Source organism: Eulemur rufifrons, chromosome 9 (assembly GCF_041146395.1).
Source record: "Eulemur rufifrons isolate Redbay chromosome 9, OSU_ERuf_1, whole genome shotgun sequence".
NCBI classification, from domain to species: Eukaryota; Metazoa; Chordata; class Mammalia; order Primates; family Lemuridae; genus Eulemur; species Eulemur rufifrons.
Window position 1 is genome coordinate 11,185,602 of NC_090991.1, and position 18,952 is coordinate 11,204,553.

General features: G+C 52.9%; 2 protein-coding genes across 7 annotated transcripts in view; both read left to right on the top strand.

The window, feature by feature from the left end:
• The first annotated feature begins 316 nt into the window (after positions 1–316).
• PLD2 (phospholipase D2) lies at positions 317–11,505 on the top strand. Its single transcript, XM_069483401.1, has 25 exons — positions 317–348; positions 547–653; positions 743–873; positions 977–1,119; positions 1,499–1,604; positions 1,698–1,763; positions 1,904–1,962; positions 2,103–2,195; positions 2,286–2,438; positions 2,887–3,036; positions 5,439–5,522; positions 5,666–5,744; positions 6,484–6,594; positions 6,776–6,946; positions 7,309–7,435; positions 7,626–7,744; positions 7,835–7,948; positions 8,045–8,149; positions 8,357–8,445; positions 8,553–8,666; positions 8,829–8,878; positions 9,156–9,290; positions 9,514–9,667; positions 10,350–10,464; positions 10,725–11,505. The coding sequence occupies exons 2-25, from the start codon at positions 548–550 to the stop codon at positions 10,947–10,949; spliced, it is 2,799 nt and encodes a 932-aa protein (XP_069339502.1). The 5' UTR covers positions 317–348; position 547; the 3' UTR covers positions 10,950–11,505.
• A 4,167-nt stretch (positions 11,506–15,672) lies between these two features.
• MINK1 (misshapen like kinase 1) overlaps positions 15,673–18,952 on the top strand; it is a 50,877-nt gene continuing 47,597 nt past the window's right edge. For 5 of the 6 annotated variants that reach the window (XM_069482075.1, XM_069482071.1, XM_069482073.1 and 2 more), the window contains exon 1: positions 15,673–15,973. Coding sequence is in view for 5 of the 6 variants with exons in the window: in XM_069482071.1 (XP_069338172.1) it covers positions 15,917–15,973 (57 nt within the window). In the remaining variant the exon portion in view is untranslated. The remainder of the gene's footprint in view (positions 15,974–18,952) is intronic. The other variant, XM_069482069.1, reaches the window with a different exon arrangement.

The window sequence follows — 18,952 nt, forward strand, 5'->3', positions numbered from 1 at the left end:
GGCCGGGAAGGGGCGCCGCGGAGGTCCCGGGCCCCGGAAATCGGGCGGGGACGGGAACCGGCTTGGGCTGCGGGGCCGCCTGACTCAGCCGCACGCTCAGATTTCGGGTTTCTCTCCCGGGCCGGGAGCGCGTAACTTCCTCATTCCCGCCTGGACCCCCGCTCCCAGCCCGCCTGGCCTGGCTGGAGCCCCGGCAGCCCCGCCCCCTCTCGACCACCCCGCCCGGGCCCCCTCCCCCGGCTTCTGCGCTGCCCCAGCTCGGGGCCATCCCGGCCTGGCTTGGTGCTCCCCCGGGCTCTGCTTACGGGCCAGGGGCCAGGACTGAAGGGCTCTGGATGAAGGACTGAGGTAAGGGATGGAGGTTAGAGGGGGGTCAGCGGGGCGTTGCAGATGGGTGGGGCTGCAATCAGAGAGAGGTTAGGAGTCAGTGGGAGCGAGGCGGGAGGGGAGGATGAGGACCTATGAGAGATGGAGGACTTGTGGGGGCTAGGATTGGGGCAGGTTCTGCAGGACACATCACTTCCCGGAGGCTTCGCATGTTCCTAGGATGGAGTCCCCTGAGAACCTCTTCCCCTCCGGGGGTGAGCTGGACTCCAGCCAGTTACAGATGGAGTCAGATGAGGTGGACACTCTGAAGGAGGGAGAGGACCCAGGTACACAGGAGGACGGATGGCCGCCGGGGAGGGGAGAGAGGGGGTGGAGCCTCCTGGGCTCTACCCTCATGGGCTTTCTTTTCCCCCAGCCGACAGGATGCACCCCTTTCTGGCGATCTATGACCTTAAACCTCTGAAAGTGCGCCCCTTGGTGTTCGCCACCGGGGTCCCTGTCACAGCCCAGGTGGTGGGCACTGAAAGATACACCAGTGGATCCAAGGTGGCTGGCTGGCACCAGAGAGGAGGGGAAAGGGAGGGCTGACCAGAGCGGGGGTGGCTGGGGCCCAACCAGGGGACATCAACTCAGTTCCTCACACCCCCAGGTGGGAACCTGCACTCTGTATTCTGTCCGCTTGACTCATGGAGACTTTACCTGGACAACCAAGAAGAAGTTCCGTCATTTTCAGGAGCTGCATCGGGACCTCCTGAGACACAAAGTCTTGATGAGTCTGCTCCCTCTGGCTCGGTGAGGGGGACCAGACTGCTTCCTGTGAAGGGCAGGTGCCTCTCGCCCTCCTTTCTGCCTGTCTCACCCCCAGCTACAGCCTTCCTCCTCCACTTTCCTTCCCCCGACTCTGGCCACTGGGCCCCCTTCCCTTGACCGTTACTAGGAGACTGTCCCTGCTCAGCTCTCCCTGTCCACAGTTCTGTGCCAATATCTCAGCTGGGCTGGATGCCCAAAATGCCCTTGGCAGCCTCCCCCTTCTCTTGTCTCCATTTTCAAAGTAGGGGGCCTTCTTTCTGCCGGCCTCTAGGCCTCTTCCAAGACCACAAGTCCAGTGCTTCAGGACCCAAGCTCCCAGCCTCCCAGCCCTTCCCTGATCCTCACCCCATCCTTTCCACAGCTTTGCCGTTGCCTATTCTCCCACCAGAGAGGCAGCCAACAGGGAGATGCCTTCTCTGCCCCGAGCAGGTCCTGAGGGCTCCACCAGACATGCAGCCAGCAAACAGGTGCGACCAGACACCATGTCCTCTGGGAAGGCATTTGGTGTGAAAATGGCTCTGGTCCCATCTGTGTCTCCCTCTCTCCCATCCCCACTTCAGAAATACCTGGAGAATTACCTCAACCGCCTCCTGACCATGTCTTTCTACCGCAACTACCATGCCATGGTAAGGTCCAGGGACTGGATGCCCGGGTCTTTGGAGGTGGACCAGGATAGTCAGACCCTCAAGGGGCCAGAGGGCCGGTCGGTAGGGGATGAGGGGCTGAAAGCCAGGTCTCTCCTCTGAGCTTTTGTCTTCCTCTGCAGACAGAGTTCCTGGAAGTCAGTCAGCTGTCCTTTATCCCAGACCTGGGCACCAAAGGACTGTGAGTGCCTGACACCCTTCACCCAGGTGTCTGTAGACATCACTCTTGATTTCTCCCTGCCCGAGAATGGGGCAAGCAGTGCAGGGTGGGCTGGGGCTCCAGAGTCCTCATTTAGCACCTTGTCCCAATTGTCCCCACAGGGAGGGGGTGATCCGGAAGCGCTCAGGCGGCCACCGCGTTCCTGGCCTCACCTGCTGTGGCCGAGACCAAGTCTGTTATCGCTGGTCCAAGAGGTGAGGGCTGGGGCCGAGCAGCTGGGCAGTGGGTGGGTGAGGAAGGAGATGGCAAGGGCAGGGAGGAACGCACGGAGCCCTTCTGCTCAGGTGGCTGGTGGTGAAGGACTCCTTCCTGCTGTACATGTGCCTCGAGACTGGCACCATCTCATTTGTTCAGCTCTTCGACCCTGGCTTCGAGGTGCAGGTGGGGAAGAGGAGCACAGAGACACGGTATGGGGTGCGGATCGACACCTCCCACAGGTAAGGCCTCCCTGGCGTCAGAGACACCTGGGGAGTGGAGAGCCAGCCCACAGCCCTGAGGGGAGTTTAGGAGAGACCACGGGAGAGAGGAAGGCTTTTCCACTTGCTTGGACCTGGCCATAGTTTTGAACCAGGGAGCTGGGCCAGCCAGATGCTTGACACTGCTCTTAGGTCTGGTCCCAGAGAAAGGGGGTTAGTAGAAGCCTGGGGCGGAGCTCCCAATATAAAAGAAAAGGAATTCCATTCTTTCATTTGTTCATTCCACAAACCTGAATGACAATACTAGTTGCTGGGGATCCAACTGTGAATGAGGCAGAGATACTTGCCCTGTCCCTGTGGAGCTGTGATTAGAACTAAGGGAGGAAGTGGGAAAGAAGGGTGGAGTCTCTTGGCAAGGCCACAGTGTGGACGGTGAGGATTAGTGGTCCTTCTCATTGCTCCTGTCCAGGTCCCTGATTCTCAAGTGCAGCAGCTACCGGCAGGCGCGGTGGTGGGGTCAGGAGATCACTGAGCTGGCACAGGGACCAGGCAGAGACTTCTTGAAGCTACACCGGCATGACAGCTATGCTCCACCCCGGTCTGGGACCTTGGCCCGGTGGTGAGACCCTGACATCCCTTCTGGGCTTGTCTGTGGCCTTCTTGACCCCTCAATATTCTCTGAGTCCTTGATTCTCTCTTTTATGTCCTCTGACCCCTTCTGGCTTCAATGACCCCTCTCTGTGACTATTCTAATCTCCCTGATTCCTGACCTCTTTAACCATGTTGATCTCTCTGATTTCCCTCTGACCTTTCTGACCCCCAAATTCAATAATCTCCTCTGACTTTTGACCTCTTCTGAGAGTGCGCCATTTACCCCCTTTACCACACTGACCCTCTGTTCTCTATGATCCCCTCAAATCTCTCCTTTATTCCTCATTTAATAAACATTTTCTGAGCAGGTACTATGTGCTTAGAATAAGAGCTGGCAATAAGACACAGGCTCCTCTGGTTTAGGGAAGGGGGTGAGCTCATCATGAGACGATGTGGACTTGCCATACTGGTGACAGACACAGGGTGATGAGTACAGAGCGGGGGCAGCTACCCCAGTGTGAGGCTGTCAGGACAGGTGTCCAGGAGAAGGGAACCCCGAGGTTTGCCTTAGCAAGATAAAGAAAATGGAGAACAGTCCAGGCAGAGAATATAGAAATAGCTTGGCGTGTTTGGGCACCCCCGGGACTGATTGTTGTTCCACAGTGGGAGGGGCTCTCAGAGGAGGGTCTGGGAGTTGGCAGCACCCTGATTAGTGGGCTAAGCTGAAGGGGTTGAACTTTATCATAGGCAGAGGGAGTCATGGAAGGGATTTTTTCTCAGAGGTGGTGTCGATATATATATTTTTAAACATAAGAAGTAATAATAGCTAATACTTATGCAGCATTTACTATGTGCCAGGAACAAAGTGTTTTACATGTATTAGCCTATTGGATCCTCATAACAGCTCTGTGGGGTGGGTACAGTAGTTATCTCCACTTTACAGATGAGAAAATGGGCAAGGGGAGGTTAAGGAATTTGCCCAAGGTTATATACCCTGTAAGCAGTGGAATCAGGATTCAAATCTAGACAGTCTGGGTCAAGACTCTGCTCTTGACTGGGTGCGGTGGCCCACGCCTGTAATCCCAGAGCTTTGGGAGGCCGAGGCAAGAGGATCGCTGGAGGCCAGGAATCTGAGACCAGCTTGAGCAAGAGTGAGACCCTGTCTCTACAAAAAAATTTAAAAAGTTAGCCAGCCATGGTGGTATGTGGCTGTAGTCCCAGCTACTTGGGAGGCTGAGGCGGGAAGATCATTTGAGCCCAGGGGTACTAGGCTGCAGTGAGCTATGATTGAGCTACTACTGTACTCCAGCCTGGACAACAGAGCTAGACCCTGTCTCTTAAAAATTTTTATAAACAATTAAAAATTGTTATAAAAAATTAAAACAATACAGTAGTAACACATTAAGTAGAAAATTAAAGTTCCCATTCATCACACAGTCCTGTACCCCCCTACTCCTTCCCTGCACCCCCTCCTGACAACTCCATTTCTCTTCACGAAAGTAAAGCTGGCAGTAGTTTGATATCTAGAACCTAGGACCTAGATCTTTTCCGGCATATTTTTATATGCACATGCACATGTTACTTTTTGTTTTAATGTAAATCAGATCACAGACCTGCTTCTGTGCCTTTTTTCTTTTTTCAGTTAATACATGTATTAGAGATTAGATATTTAGGTTATTTCCCATTTTTCACTCTTACAATGGTGCAGTAAATACAATCTTTGTGTAAGCATTTTATAGGGTGAATTCCTAGAAACAGAATTACCATGGACTCCTGCCCTTCCTCTTCCCTTCTACCAAAAAAGAAAAAAAAGGGGAAAAAATTACTGTGAGTATTTAATGGTATTAAAGGATATGTGCATTTAATATTTTGATAGACACTGGCAAATTATCTTCTAAAAGGTCTAAATAACCAATATATATTCCCATGGTCTGTGAGAATACCTACTTCCCCATATGCTAATATTGAATGTTACCAATGATTTTAATTTTTGATAATCTGGTAGATTTAAAAAAAATGTTATTTCACTTTAATTTCAGTGTCCTTGTTTACTATCGAAACGGAACATCGTTTCCCATGATTGACCAATTTAATTTCCTCTGTGAACTGTCAGTTCTTATTCTTTGCTCATTTTTCAGTTGGCTATGTCTTTTTCTTATTGATTTGTTGGTGCTCTTTATATATGATGTATTAGTTCTCTCAATCTTCAGTTGATTTCTTTAGTTTATTGCATCTTTTGTAGTTTTTATTTTGATTTAGCTCATAACGGTCGTCCCCACTTTGATATATCCAATACCATCTGTCCTCTCTGATCATTCCTGATCTTTGACCCTGCTGTCACCTCTGACCCATGGCTGTCCTCCGGTCTTCACTCTCCAGAGCTCTCTGGCTTCTGGCTCCCCTGACCTCCTTGGCTTGGGCTCCCCCCAGGTTTGTGAATGGGGCAGGTTACTTTGCTGCTGTGGCAGATGCCATCCTGCAAGCGCGAGAGGAGATTTTCATCACAGACTGGTGGTGAGTGGGGAAAGGCCCACGGAGGAAGGGACAGGACTGGGCCTGGGGCCGATCAGCATATGGGTTGGAGGAGGGAGGAGAAGGGAAGGCGTGGCTGGTTGTCTGGGCACAGCTTGCCCCTCGTCCCCTGCCCTGAATCCCAGGTTGAGTCCTGAGGTTTACCTGAAGCGTCCGGCCCACTCAGATGACTGGAGACTGGATATTATGCTCAAGAGGAAGGCGGTGAGGAGAGTGGTCAGGCTGCAGGGAGGTCGGGGTTCGCCTGTGGGTGGAGGTTGATTAGAAGGACTGCAGCGTGGGAGAAGGTAGGGAATCTGAGGCTTTAGGGGAGGGCGAGTGCCCATCCTGTCAGACATCACCTCCTCCCTCTTCCTCTTCCCTGAGGAGTACTGCTACCATCCTCTTCATGCTCCCCTCCGCCTGGCAGAGACTTCCCTCCCAGTACCCCGATACCTGAGAGTGCACATGTCTACTCTCTCACTGGACTGATTAATATCACTAGTTGCAGTCCAAGGCACGGTGCCTGCCTCTGTGGATGCCGATGGATGGGAGGAAGGATACATGGATGAAGGAGGGTGGGCGGCAAGTGGATGGATAGAGGATAGAAAGGGAGATGGATGGGAGAATATGAGTTGGAAAAGTGGAGGGACAGGAGGGTGAGGGTAGATGGATGGATGAATGACAGTAGATGAGGGGAAGAGTAAATGGTTGGGAGGTGGATACAGAGATAATGCAGGGTAGGTGGCTAGATGCGTGGATGGATGAGTGGGCAAGCAGACAGATCACATTCAATCTAAGTTTGCTGCATGCAGCAAAGCAAGGTATATGTGGCAGAACCTCTAGGATCTCCAGGGAGGGTGGAGGGACATACAGGAACCCTGAGCATGGGGAGGGGTTTGGGAGGATGGAAAGGGGCTGCTCTGGGAGAGCTACTAGGATCTGATTCCTCACTCACCACCAGGAGGAGGGTGTCCGTGTGTCTGTACTGCTGTTTAAGGAAGTGGAATTAGCCTTGGGCATCAACAGTGGCTATAGCAAGAGAGCTCTGATGCTGCTGCACCCGAACATAAAGGTGACTCTCGGGCCTTGGAGACCCTTCCCACAGTAGAACCCTCCTCACCACACATTCCCAGCCCCGAGCCCTCTCTCTCCCGGAAGGTCTCATCCTTCCATCTTCCCGTTCTCCCTCCCAGTGCCTCTTCTGTCTTCCCGTACCTGAACCGCCCTCATGAACATGTCCTTACCTGCTCCAGGTGATGCGCCACCCAGACCAGGTGACGCTGTGGGCCCATCATGAGAAGCTCCTGGTGGTAGACCAAGTAGTGGCCTTCCTGGGTGGGCTGGACCTTGCCTATGGCCGCTGGGATGACCTGCACTACCGACTGACTGACCTTGGGGACTCCTCTGAGTCAGCTGCCTCACAGGTAGCTCTCTGGAGGCCTTCCTGAGCGCCCCCAAACTCAGATAACCCAAATCCACACCCCTTCCCAGCTCCAGCCTTCCCCTTCCCCCAATCATTGCAGGCACTGCCCACCTCAGAGTTCCTCGGCCTTTCTGGGACTGCAAGAACCCACTTAGAAAACGCTATAACCCAGTGCCATCTAAGGGTATTGGATGGCCAATGCAGCCAAAGGGGAGGGCTGGGGAATGAAACTCTCTCTGTCTCATTCTCACTGTCTCTATCTCTCTCACACTCTTTCAGTGCTCCTATCTTCTCTTTGGCCCTGGCTCTGGCTGGCCCCCATGACCTCCCCTTGCCCCTGGCTTGGGTATGTTCCCCCTACAGCCTCCCACCCCGTGCCCAGACTCTCCGGCCACCCCAGACCTCTCTCACAATCAATTATTCTGGCTGGGCAAGGACTACAGCAATCTTATCACCAAGGATTGGGTGCAGCTGGACAGGCCTTTTGAAGGTGAGCCCCCCTCCTCCAAAGCCCCTGAGAGCTGGGAGCAAGGGCAGAAGTTGGGGCTGGGACTGAGGATGAGACGAGAGGGGCCAAGGGTAGTGCAGCCTTGCCTCTAGCAGTCTCCTCCTCCTCCCTGCCCTAAGTATCCCCGAGAGACCAGCTCTGACCACTCCCCTGACTGTCCTGCAACCCCCAGATTTCATTGACAGGGATACTACACCTCGGATGCCATGGCGGGATATTGGGGTGATTGTCCATGGCCTGCCTGCCCGGGACCTTTCCCGGCACTTCATCCAGCGCTGGAACTTCACCAAGGTGCTCACCCCTCCAGTGGGGGCTGGAAGTAGGGAGGGAGGCAGGGTCAGCTTGCCACCTCCTGCTGACTCTGCCACCCCTCCACCTCAGACCACCAAGGCCAAGTACAAGACACCTATGTACCCCTACCTGCTGCCCAAATCCACCAGCACCGCAAACCAGCTCCCCTTCACGCTCCCAGGGGGACAGTGCACCACTGTGCAGGTGAGGCTCCCCACTTCAGCCATTGCCCCAGCTTACTCTCCCCCAGACTCCACCTCTCCTGGGACTGGAACCACGTCGTATTCACTGTCCCTCTAGGTCTTGCGGTCAGTGGACCGCTGGTCAGCAGGGACTTTGGAGAACTCCATCCTCAATGCCTACCTGCACACCATCAGGGAGAGCCAGCACTTCCTCTACATTGAGGTCTGGCTGGGTGAGGGTAGAGGGAGAGAATGGACTGGATGTCCCAGGAGAGAGACCTGGGAAGTCACTGGGGCCATCATCGAGGGCTGCTCTAGCTGGGCTGGAACAGGAGCAGATGCCTGGAGCCTGGGAGCGGGGACAGGGCTGGGAGCTGAGGGCAGGGCCTGGGGCCAGACTGTTGATGTCTGTCTCTGCTCCCTGCCATAGAATCAGTTCTTCATTAGCTGCTCAGATGGGCGGATGGTTCTGAACAAGGTGGGCGATGAGATTGTGGACAGAATCCTGAAGGCCCACAAGTAAGGTGGATGGTCCGGAAGGAGGGGCTGTGAGCGTGGCTCAAGCCCCACTGGAGGGGGTGGGGTTTGAGGGACTGGTCACACCTCTGACTCTAGCCTCTCCCCAGACAGGGGCAGTGTTTCCGAGTCTACGTGCTTTTGCCCTTGCTCCCAGGCTTTGAGGGTGACATCTCTACAGGTGGTGGCAACTCCATCCAGGCCATTCTGCACTTTACTTACAGGTACAGACCCCCAGCCAGACTCTGCCTCTCAATGTCCACCCCCCATGGGCCTTCCTGACTCTGTCCTGATCCCTCCCTGCTGGACCTTTGAGGCTATGTCTCTCCTGACCTCTCCTTCCCTCCCCCAGCCTCTACCATCCTCACCCTTTTTTTTCCTCTCAGGACCCTGTGTCGTGGGGAGTATTCAATCCTACATCGCCTGAAAGCAGCCAGTGAGTGCCAGGGACTGGGGGTTCAAGCCCTGGGCCCTGGGGAGAGGGAGATTGGGGAGCTGTAGGCCTGGGAATGTGGGGAAGGAGGCTGTCATTCTTGTATGCCTCCGAGGCTATTCAGACCACAGGTGGCCTTTCACTGCAGGGAGAATTATATAGACCAGACTCTAGGAAGGCCTCCTGAAGTGAGAAGAGAGGTTGGACAGGGCCCCATCTGCACACAGGGGGCAGCTTGACCCTACTCCCCTCTCTCCTACCCTGTCTCTCTTGTGCACAGTGGGGACCGCGTGGCGGGACTATATTTCCATCTGCGGGCTTCGCACTCACGGAGAGCTGGGCGGGCACCCAGTCTCAGAGCTTATCTACATCCACAGCAAGTTGCTTATTGCGGATGATCGGACAGTCATCATTGGTCAGAGCCAGATCTGGGCCCCTGGCAGGGAGAGGAGGGTGGGGAGGGGCAGAGGGATGAGGGATTGGGATGACAGGATGACAGGGACTGCAGGCTGAGTTTCACGTGGGAGTGGAGGTGAAAGAAGGTGTTGCCCTCGGGCCAGTGCCCTGCTAAAGATGATGGAGCATGGGGGTGGTTCCCCTGGGCCCAGACAGACATAGTGTGTCCCCCACACCCCTAGGTTCTGCAAATATCAATGACCGGAGCTTACTGGGGAAGCGGGACAGTGAGCTGGCTGTGCTGATTGAGGACACAGAGATGGAACCATCCCTCATGGATGGGGCAGAGTATCAGGCGGGCAGGTTTGCCTCGAGTTTGCGGAAGCACTGCTTCAGGTAGAGCCTGGGTGGGGTGCCACCGGTGGGGGTGATTTGGGGGGCGGGGGGGTGGGGGCAGGTTTGCCTTTTGAGCCAGATGTGATGGCTGCTTAGAAGTAGTACTGGATTCCCAATAGGGACACATCCAGCTTAGGGTATGAGCAAAGCAGGAACACCAAAACAATGAGAAAAAAATATTTAAAAAATCGTCTGGGGCCAGGTGCAGTGGGTCACGCCTGTAGTCCTAGCACTTTGGGAGGCTGAGGTGGGAGGATTGCTTGAGGTCAGGAGTTTGAGATCAGCCTGAGCAAGAAGAGTGAGACCCAATCTCTACTAAAAATAGAAAAATTAGCCAGGCATCATGGCACGTGCCTGTAGTGCCAGCTATGCAGGAGGATTGCTGGAGCCCAGGGTTCGAGGTTGCAGTGAGCTATGATGATGCCACTGCACTCTATCCAGGCTGACAGAGTGAGACTCTGTCTCAAAAAAAAAAAAAATAATAATTTGGTCTTTTTTTTTTAAAGCATCAAAGTAGTCATCAAAGTAGAGACAAATCAAAGTCTGTTGGGCTCCTTTACACTTATTTTACTTTTTTATATTGCATTTATTTTAATTACTCGACTAGGGACAATATAACTTCTGGTACTCAGGTTCTCTCGGGATCTTAACCTGGCCCTGCTGGGACCCCTTTCTCCCACAGCGTGATTCTTGGGGCAGATGCCCGGCCAGACCTGGATCTCCGAGACCCTGTCTGTGATGACTTCTTCCAGTTGTGGCAAGAGACAGCTGAGAGAAATGCCAATATCTATGAGCAGGTGGGAGCTCGGGGGGATGGCCTGGGGAAATTTACAGATTATCCTGCTCAGGGTGGGATGGAGAGAAGCCCCTCCACACCGTCATTCTCAGAAGGGGGATGAGAGTCTGGGGGGCATCTGCTGCCAAGGGATTCAGTGGCCCAGGGTCAGTGTGGGGGTGTCAGAGATGGTGTGGGGATGGGGGAGTCCAGCCCAGCCGGGCTTGGCTTCTTGGGAGCGTCTCCCCAGGCCTTACTGGCTTCTATGCCCCCTGCCCACAGATCTTCCGCTGCCTGCCGTCCAATGCCACACGTTCCCTGCGGACACTCCGGGAGTATGTGGCCGTGGAGCCCCTGGCCACGGTCAGCCCTCCCTTGGCCCGGTCTGAGCTCACCCACGTCCAGGGCCATCTGGTACACTTCCCCCTCAAGTTCCTGGAGGATGAGTCTTTGCTGCCCTCCCTGGGCAGTAAGGAGGGCATGATACCCCTGGAAGTGTGGACATAGCTGAGGCTCCAGTTGGGGAGGGGTCACCAGCTGCTGCGCTCCATCAGATCTGGCTCCCTTACCTTAACCCTGAGGTCAGAGGGCAGTGCCCTTTGAGATCTGGGGAGACAGGCATCCCTGAAGGGGACTAGAGAAGTCACAGAAGACCTTTACTTGAGAAGTAGCCAAAGAAGGCACTCTCACCCCTGGGCTGGGGTGGCAGGAGAGAGTCCAAGAGAAGTTCATCCTCCCTGCTGCCCCATTCAAACCACTACCACAGAGGAGAACCACAACTCCTGCCAGGGTGACCAGAGTCAAGCCTACTCCAGGAGGAGTGGACTCTGCCCTAGGCCTTCCCCATCTCCCCTTCCTCCTCCTGCCCTTGAACCCCCTCCTTGCCCCAGGGCCTCTCCCAGCCCAGTACTGCCAAGGTAGAGGGAAGGATAAAGCCACTTTTGGCTTTAGCCCCCACCAGAGATGGGAAGGGGGCCACACTAACTCCCTGTACCAACCTGCTGACAGACACTAACTCACTATCCGTTTGATAAGCATTTCATAAATAAAAGTATAGAAAAGGTCCGTGCCTCTTCCTTGGAGGAACTGAGTGCTGGTCTCAACCCCCCCTCCCTGCCTACACAGGGCACTAGTCCCCTTCACCTTATTGCCACCCCACTCCTTCTTTCTCCTGTCTCCATCTCTGTTCTACTTGTCTGTGGCTCTGGGAGCTGGGCCACCTGGCTCCTGAGAGGTGTTCATACAGTGCTACCTGGGTAGAAGGAAGAGCAGGGCCAAACCAGGACACCTGGACAGATGCCGAGCTGACCTGGCAGCTGCAGATGAGGGAGGTACGCTGAGAAGGTCCTGGAGAGGCCACCTCTTCTTCAAATGACAGCCCTGGTAGAGGCTTTGGGAAGTCCCTTTGGGAGTGGTTAAGGCTTGAAGTTAGGGAGAAATAGGCCCAAATCCCAGACTTGTCAGTTACAAGCTAGGTGACTTTGTCAAGTCACATCACTTCTCTGGGCCTCGGTGGTCCCAGGGAAATGGAAATAATACTTACATGACTGGCTTGCTATAAAGACTCAGTCATGGCCTCAAATGTTTATTGAGCACCTGCTATTTGCCAGGCTCAACATTGTGGCACTTACATTTTGGAGTTTCGACTGTCCAGTACAGTAGCCACTAGCCACATTTGGCTGTTCCAATTTAAATAAATTAAAATGAGAATTAAAAATCTAGTCCTTCACTCATACCACATTTCAGGTGCTCAGGAGCCGCTTGTTGCTAGTGGTCAGCAGATTGGACAGTGCAACTATAGACCGTTTCTATCGCTGCACAGAGTTCTACTGGACGGCACTGCTCCAGAGGGAAGAGACAGAATCAGTGACGTAGTCTCTGAAAGAGCGTAGCACACGCACGGAATCAAGGATAGTTACCTTCCAGGAGGGGTATACAGAGAGTTGGTAACTTTAGTTTCTTAAGCTGAGTGGTTAAGTATACGGATTTACACGTACACCACCCCTCACACACACACAACTTTTCGTAAGTCTGAAATATTTCTCAATTAGAAAAAAGATTAGCACAGGTCCTGACTCTTGCCGTTCATTCCCCCAGCCTCACTGCCTAAGTCTCAGAAGTGACCACAGAAGCAGGAGAAACCAAGGGGAGCAGAGGGAGGACTTTAGGAAGCCTTCCTGGAAGTGGGGTGTGCTGGGTAGGTGAGGACGTGAATAGAGGGAATGTTGTTGCCCTGTCCTGTCCTCTCCTTTAAGTCCGGCCCTCAGTCCTCTCAAGAAGCCACTCTATGCAAGAAATCCCCCTTCCACATATACCTCATCTCTCCTCTCTCCAGGTACTCATTTGTTAATTAGCCTCATTGTCAGCACTAACTGCCCTTTCCCTAGGGGAACCACTACCTCATTAAAAGAGGGGGGTAGAGGCAGCAGCTGCCCCAGGCTGGGCCAGGGGCAAGGTGAGCTTCTGCTCCACAGTGGCCATCTGCCTTCCCCTCCCTCCTCCTGGAGTTTCTTGAATGGAGGCCAACGGCAGTGCAGGGAGACAAAGCGGAGGGCTTAGAATCTGAAGAGTTGGCTCTAGACCCAGAATGGAAAGAGTCCAGTCTCCCAGGGTTGATGGGAGGCCCTGAGGGTGACTGTGCCTGTGCCTCCAGGGATCCTATAATTTGTCTTATTTTTTAAGATTTTAACTTTTCTTAGAGCATGGTCCAGGGCTCCCTCCACCGCATTGTCTCTTCTTAAGTTTTTATTATGGACAACTTCAAATATATATATATATATATATATATGTAGAGAATGAACCCTTATGTATCCATGTATGTCCATGTATCCTTACTCTAGCTTCAATAATTATCAGCACGGGCCAGTCTTGTTCTCTTTCCTCCCCACCCCTGAGATTATATTGCCGCTTGGGGCTTGAGTGGCCATTTATCCCATCCTTGTGATCCTGATTTGCTCATTCACTCATTTAGTATCTATCTATTAAACACTCTATGAGTCAGGCATTAGTAAATTTACTGAGGACCTAGTATATGCCAAGTGCTTTACATACATAATTTTATTTTATCCTAACCTCCCTATTATCTGTATTTTACAGATGATAGAATTGAGCCTCAGACAGGTTAATGGTTTGCCTGAAGCACTAATTTCAAATTCCATGCTTTTCCTACTATTCCAAGATCTTAACCTTGAGCTAATACTGTGCCTACCTAATGCCTTCATTAACTGATTTTCTAGTGGGTGCCAGGCCCTGTGTTGAACAAGACCAATATCATTCCTACCTTTAAGGAGTGTGAATTAAAATAAAATCTTAACTCCCCCCAGATGACTGAATGGACCCCCTTTTGGCCAAGAGGACCCCAGAAATACTCAAAAGCTGACTTGTTGGCCATAGGAAGGATGGTCAGACGCACCTCATCTTCCGCCCTCCCTTCTTGTAGATATCCTCTGTAACTCATTAACAGGCCTAAGACTATGCAAGACAAATCTACAGGTCCTCAATTTACATAACAAATCACTTGAGTCTTGGTATTTGGCCTGTGGCTTATCTCTAATTAACAGACTTCCTTATCTTCACTTAAAACATTCCAAACCTTTAGACAAAGCTTCATTTCTTTAACCAATTACAACACATCAAAGAGTCTTTAAACCCACCTATAGCCTGTAAGCCCCCCTCCCTTGAATTGTCCCACCTTTTCCAGCCAAACCAGTGTACACCTTCCATGTATAGACTTAGGAGTAGTTCCTGTCTCTGAAATGTATAAAACCAAACTGTAACCCAACCCACAGCCAGTCCACTTGCATAAGGATTCTTGAGCATGCCTCTGGGCCATGGTCCTCAAATTTGGCTCAGAATAAACCTCTTTAAATTATTTTACAGAATTTGACTTCTTTTCTGTTGACAAACAGAAGAGTGACATCAAATTTGAATTTTAGGAAAATCATTCTGGGTATGAAGAATTGACTTGAGGGGGTTGGGCAAGGGAGGCCAAGTAGGATATAATAATGGAGGAAAGTGGGGATTGTGGCTTGGAAAGGACAATGGTGAGGAAAATGATTTGGCGGGAAGGAGAGCAAAATTGAATGTGCATCCAGATGCTAAGAAGGGTCCAGAAAGGAGGGTGTTCAGCTTTTCTCCAAGGACATTTCATTCAAACTCTGGTAAGTGATGTTTATCACTCACTGGGGATAAAGGCTGGTGGTGGAGTCTTTCAGATACTGTTGGTGCTAGAAGGGATCTTGAGGATCATACTGTCTTCCTCCTCAACTTCACAGTAAAAGAAAAGCCCAGGGAAGCAAAGCAATTTGCTCAAGGTCACACAGCATATCAGTGGCAGAACATGACTCCCTGTTCTTACATAGCATTACCCAGCCTCCACAGAGGCTAATGGCTGGGGGGGCTGTGCCCACATGACTAGATCTAAGGTGACCTAAGCAAGATTTGAAGGGACTGAACACAGATTCCTCCATTTCCCCTCTGTTGCCCCTTCCCCCACGCACCACTCCAGGGATCGGTCAACGAATAATTGTTGAAACAGTTTCTTTGTGCAGAACACTTTGTTAAGAGAGGTGCAGTGATATACAGTCTGCGGTAGGATTCCCTAACCTGAGATCTGAGATCCCCTCCTCAGCACTCCTCACTCTAGCTAGGGAAGGGAGTAAAGGGCATTCCTGGGACAGCCAGTACCCCCCTTCGCCGCCCCCCCACTCCCACGTGGTTTCTCTAGCCAAGTTTTCACAGGGAGGCCCCTCCTTCAGCGGCTCCACTGTTGCCATGGCAATTGGGTGGGTGGACAGCCCGTCCTATCTAGAGGCCACCCAGCCCTCGCGTGGGGAGTTACCATAACAACCCCCCTAGTACTAGAGGGGGTTGGGTCCCGCCTCCCTTCCCCCGCAAATAGAGAGGTGGGTGGCTTGATTGGCAGCTGGGCACACGAAAGAAGGAAGGAAAGGGAAGGAAAGGCGTCAAAGGAGATCTAAGAAGGAAATGGGGGAGAGAGAGGGCAGAAAACAGGGAAGGGCAAGGAAACGCGTGTGCGCACGCGCGCCAGCTGGTGGGCCCGCTCCGCAGCCGCCTCGGCCGCCGCCCACTTCTTTCACGCCAGGCTCGCGCGGTCGCTCGGTCCTCGCGCGCGCCTTTCGCCGTCTGTTCTGCGCCTGCGCGCAGGTGTCGGCGCCTAGGGGGAGGGGGACCCGGCGCGCTCGCGTCACGTTCCCTCTTCCACCCTCCCAGTGTACCGCCGCTCTGCGCCTGCGCAGGAGAGTCGGGAGGCTCGGGTTGCAGGCTCCGGGGCGATAGCTCCTGTCAGGCGGTGGGTCGGTCCTCCCGTCGGCCCTCCCCCTCCCCGGTCTCCGGGGGAGGCGCGGTGGAGTCCGCCCCTAGGGTCCCCCGATGGGGGAGAAGCGGCGACGGCGGCAGTGGAATAATCGAACCGGAGCGTGAGCGGCCCCGGGGCCCCGTTCCCCGCGGAGGCCATGGGCGACCCAGCCCCCGCCCGCAGCCTGGACGACATCGACCTGTCCGCCCTGCGGGTGAGCGCGCCGCCCCCCAGCCTCGCCCCGGTTCCCGTCCCCGCCGCAGGGGAAGGAGCGGGATGGCTGCACGCCTCACGTGCTCCCTGGGCACCCCCTCCACCAGCCTGTTTCCCCTCGGCAACCCATGCCCCTTTCCCGGGCTCCCGCCGCTGCTGGGCGCCCGCCCTCTCCTCCCCTTCTCTCTCCACTCGCTGCAGATTCTGGGAGGCAGTTCGGTCCCCACCCTGTGGTGCCCCGCCCCCACACTTCCCTGCCACCCCTACCTTTACTCTGGGGTTCGGGACTCCCTTCTCCAAGGTGTTTCAGGCTCACCTTCTGGCTCCCCCAAACTTAGGCCCTCCCCCCCATCACCTGCAAAATCTTTACTGTGGCCCCTCACCTTCTCTTGGCCCTGTTTCCACCTTTGCCCTTACTTACATCTCCTTCCTCCCCCTCTTTCTTGGCTCCTGGAATTTTGACTTTGCAACTGTCTTGACAGCCTCCCCCTCATCCCTCTTTCTCTTCCTCACCCACCCCTGAATTGTATCCCTTCCCTGGTCGGAATTTCAGCCTCCTCACCCCACCCCACACCTCCTGCTGTCACCCTCAATCCCACGTTCGGTTTTCCCTAACCCTTCTCTCCTGTTTCAAGTGCAGCAGTCCAGAACCTGGCATTTCCGGTCTCAGGGTCCCTGAGTATTACATTACCAACTCTGCAGCAGTGTGGGGCTGGGAGGGTAGACAAGTACACTGGGGGAGGAGAGGAAGCATTTATTCTTTTTGAAACTCTAGCACGGGCTCGGAAGAGGATGTTTATACATGTACACACACAAAACACACGCTGCATGTGGTCAAGCATGTGGTCAGGCGGGAGGTTTGGAAAAGCAGTGGGTATGTGTGTGTTAGCTGAGGGGTGGAAACAATGGAGATCACTTAGGGGAGGGGCTAATTAGGAAAGGGGTTGAGAGGAAACAACTGCAGCAGGAATTTCTTCGAAATACCATTTGTTGTCCCTCGTGGGGCACTTACATGCTCTGGTTTAGAAAAACACACAGCAGCATTTGTGTGTTTTTCTTCAGCAGGGAGCTTTGGCTTAAGGGGCAACTTAGTGATTTCAAGGTGAACACTCCAGACCATCACCCAGGTGGTGTTTTGATCCTGTGCCCTTCCAGTTCTCAACAGGCCAAGGTGTGGGGACAGCAGGATTTCCCAGCTCTAGGTCAGCTTTTCTGGAGGCCTCTGTTCAAATTGTCTTCTGGCTTTTGAGTTAGCCAGGGAACATGGCCAATAGCGGGAAAAGGCGGTCAGCCACACAGGTGCCCCGGATAAGACTGGAGGGGAGAGGGGAATTGCAGAGAGAGCAGAGTCATGTTGTTAATTGGGTTTCTCTAGGTGACACAGTTTTTTCTTGCCATTCAGGTCATAATTTGTTTGGTGCAATGTTGGGCTATGAGACCTGACTTGCTGGAGATAATGTGATAAGAGGCTAGGGAGGGAGACTTGGCATTGAATTTCTGTGTGTGTGTGTTGATGGGCAGAGGGTCTGAAGGCTTTAGGAGGGAGATTCTTAAGGTCAGCATAGCCAGGACTTAAACTGGGATGCTCAGGTCGGTTGGGATATTAGATGGACATCCAAACTCTGAGTAAAAGTCCCTTAATGTGCTCCACTCTGGGATGAACCCCCACCTTCCCTTCCTACCTTGGTTTTTGATTAACTCTGGTTACAGGTTCCTGTGTCTGTGTTGACTGAAATACAATAAAAAAATGGGTGAGTCTAAACCATGACCTTTGGTTTGAACTCTGTGGGACTCTGCTTAGGCTTCTCTTTTCTTTTAGCCTCTTCTGGTAGTTTGTCCTGGACCCTCAACCTGGGATTTCCAGCAATTCTGTAAATACCCTCTGACCTTGGATATGGTGTTTCCCTTCTGGATTTCTCAGCTTGAAGCAATATTAGCATTGTCTTCAATTGCCTCCTGCCTTATTCTCCTCCTCCTCTGCTCAGGAAGCTGGGTGACCTGCTGCTAGTACTTCTGTCTGTCCTGCCTTATGCTTCTTAAGAAAGCAATTCTGTGTCCCCTGCTTCCACCTCAGTACTCCAGGGCTTGAGGAAGAGCTGTACTTTCTTTGAAATGGGCTGGAGAGGGCCTGCTCTCTCCCTGCTGCTGACCTTTTCTCGGTGCCTATCCCCTCCACTCCACCTGAAAGGGCTGCTGTGGCACTGTCAAGCATTAGCTCAGTCGTCTTTTGTTCTGTTCCTGTCTGTTTCCCAGTGAGAAATGATGTTTCCCTTTACTAAACCATCTTGTATTGGAGGCTGGGGAGGGGGATGGGAGAAGAATATATTCAGCATTTATTTGCCGGCCTTAAAGAGTCCAAAGTGTCTTTCTGTTGTTTCAAGATAAGGCTTGGTTTTCAGCTGGTGATGAGAGTAATAGTCTGATGTTAGGGAAGACTGAATTGCATCAATCTCTTAGCCATGTGTGGGGAGGCCTATGGACCTGCCACTTTGTGGCCACAACCACACCTGACCTCTTTGAGGCTCCTTTTCTCTACCAGCATGGTAGTACGGCATGGTGAGAAGCAGCATGGGGTTGGAGTTGTATTCCTGAGTTCAAGTCTCACTGTGTAACCTTGGCGTTGCTCCCCTTACTGCAGATTCTGCCGAGAGTCTCACCTCTCTAAGCTCCATTTTCTCCTGTATATTGGGTATGGTAGTAGTACTGAACTCAGAGTTGCTGAGGATTAAATGAAGTCCTGTACCTTAAGTACTTAGTCCAGTTCTAGGCAAACGGTGATCATATATGTGGTAGCCCTTATTGTGTTTGTTATCAAATTGCAATCAGAGAAGCCTTCCAGGACAACTGTATCTAAAATAGCAAATATCCCTTGCTTGCTTTATTTATTTATTTATTTTGAGACAGAGTCTCGCTCTGTCGCCTGGGCTAGAGTGCTGTGGCATCAGCCTAGCTCACAGCAACCTTACACTCCTGGGCTAAA

Coding starts and splice junctions, on each gene's coding strand:
- PLD2 (XM_069483401.1), top strand. CDS start 548: ATGGAGTCCCCTGAGAACCTCTTCCCCTCCGGGGGTGAGCTGGACTCC. Junction 2,439..2,886: donor CGGATCGACACCTCCCACAG/GTAAGGCCTCCC, acceptor GCTCCTGTCCAG/GTCCCTGATTCTCAAGTGCA. Junction 9,291..9,513: donor TGATCGGACAGTCATCATTG/GTCAGAGCCAGA, acceptor CCACACCCCTAG/GTTCTGCAAATATCAATGAC.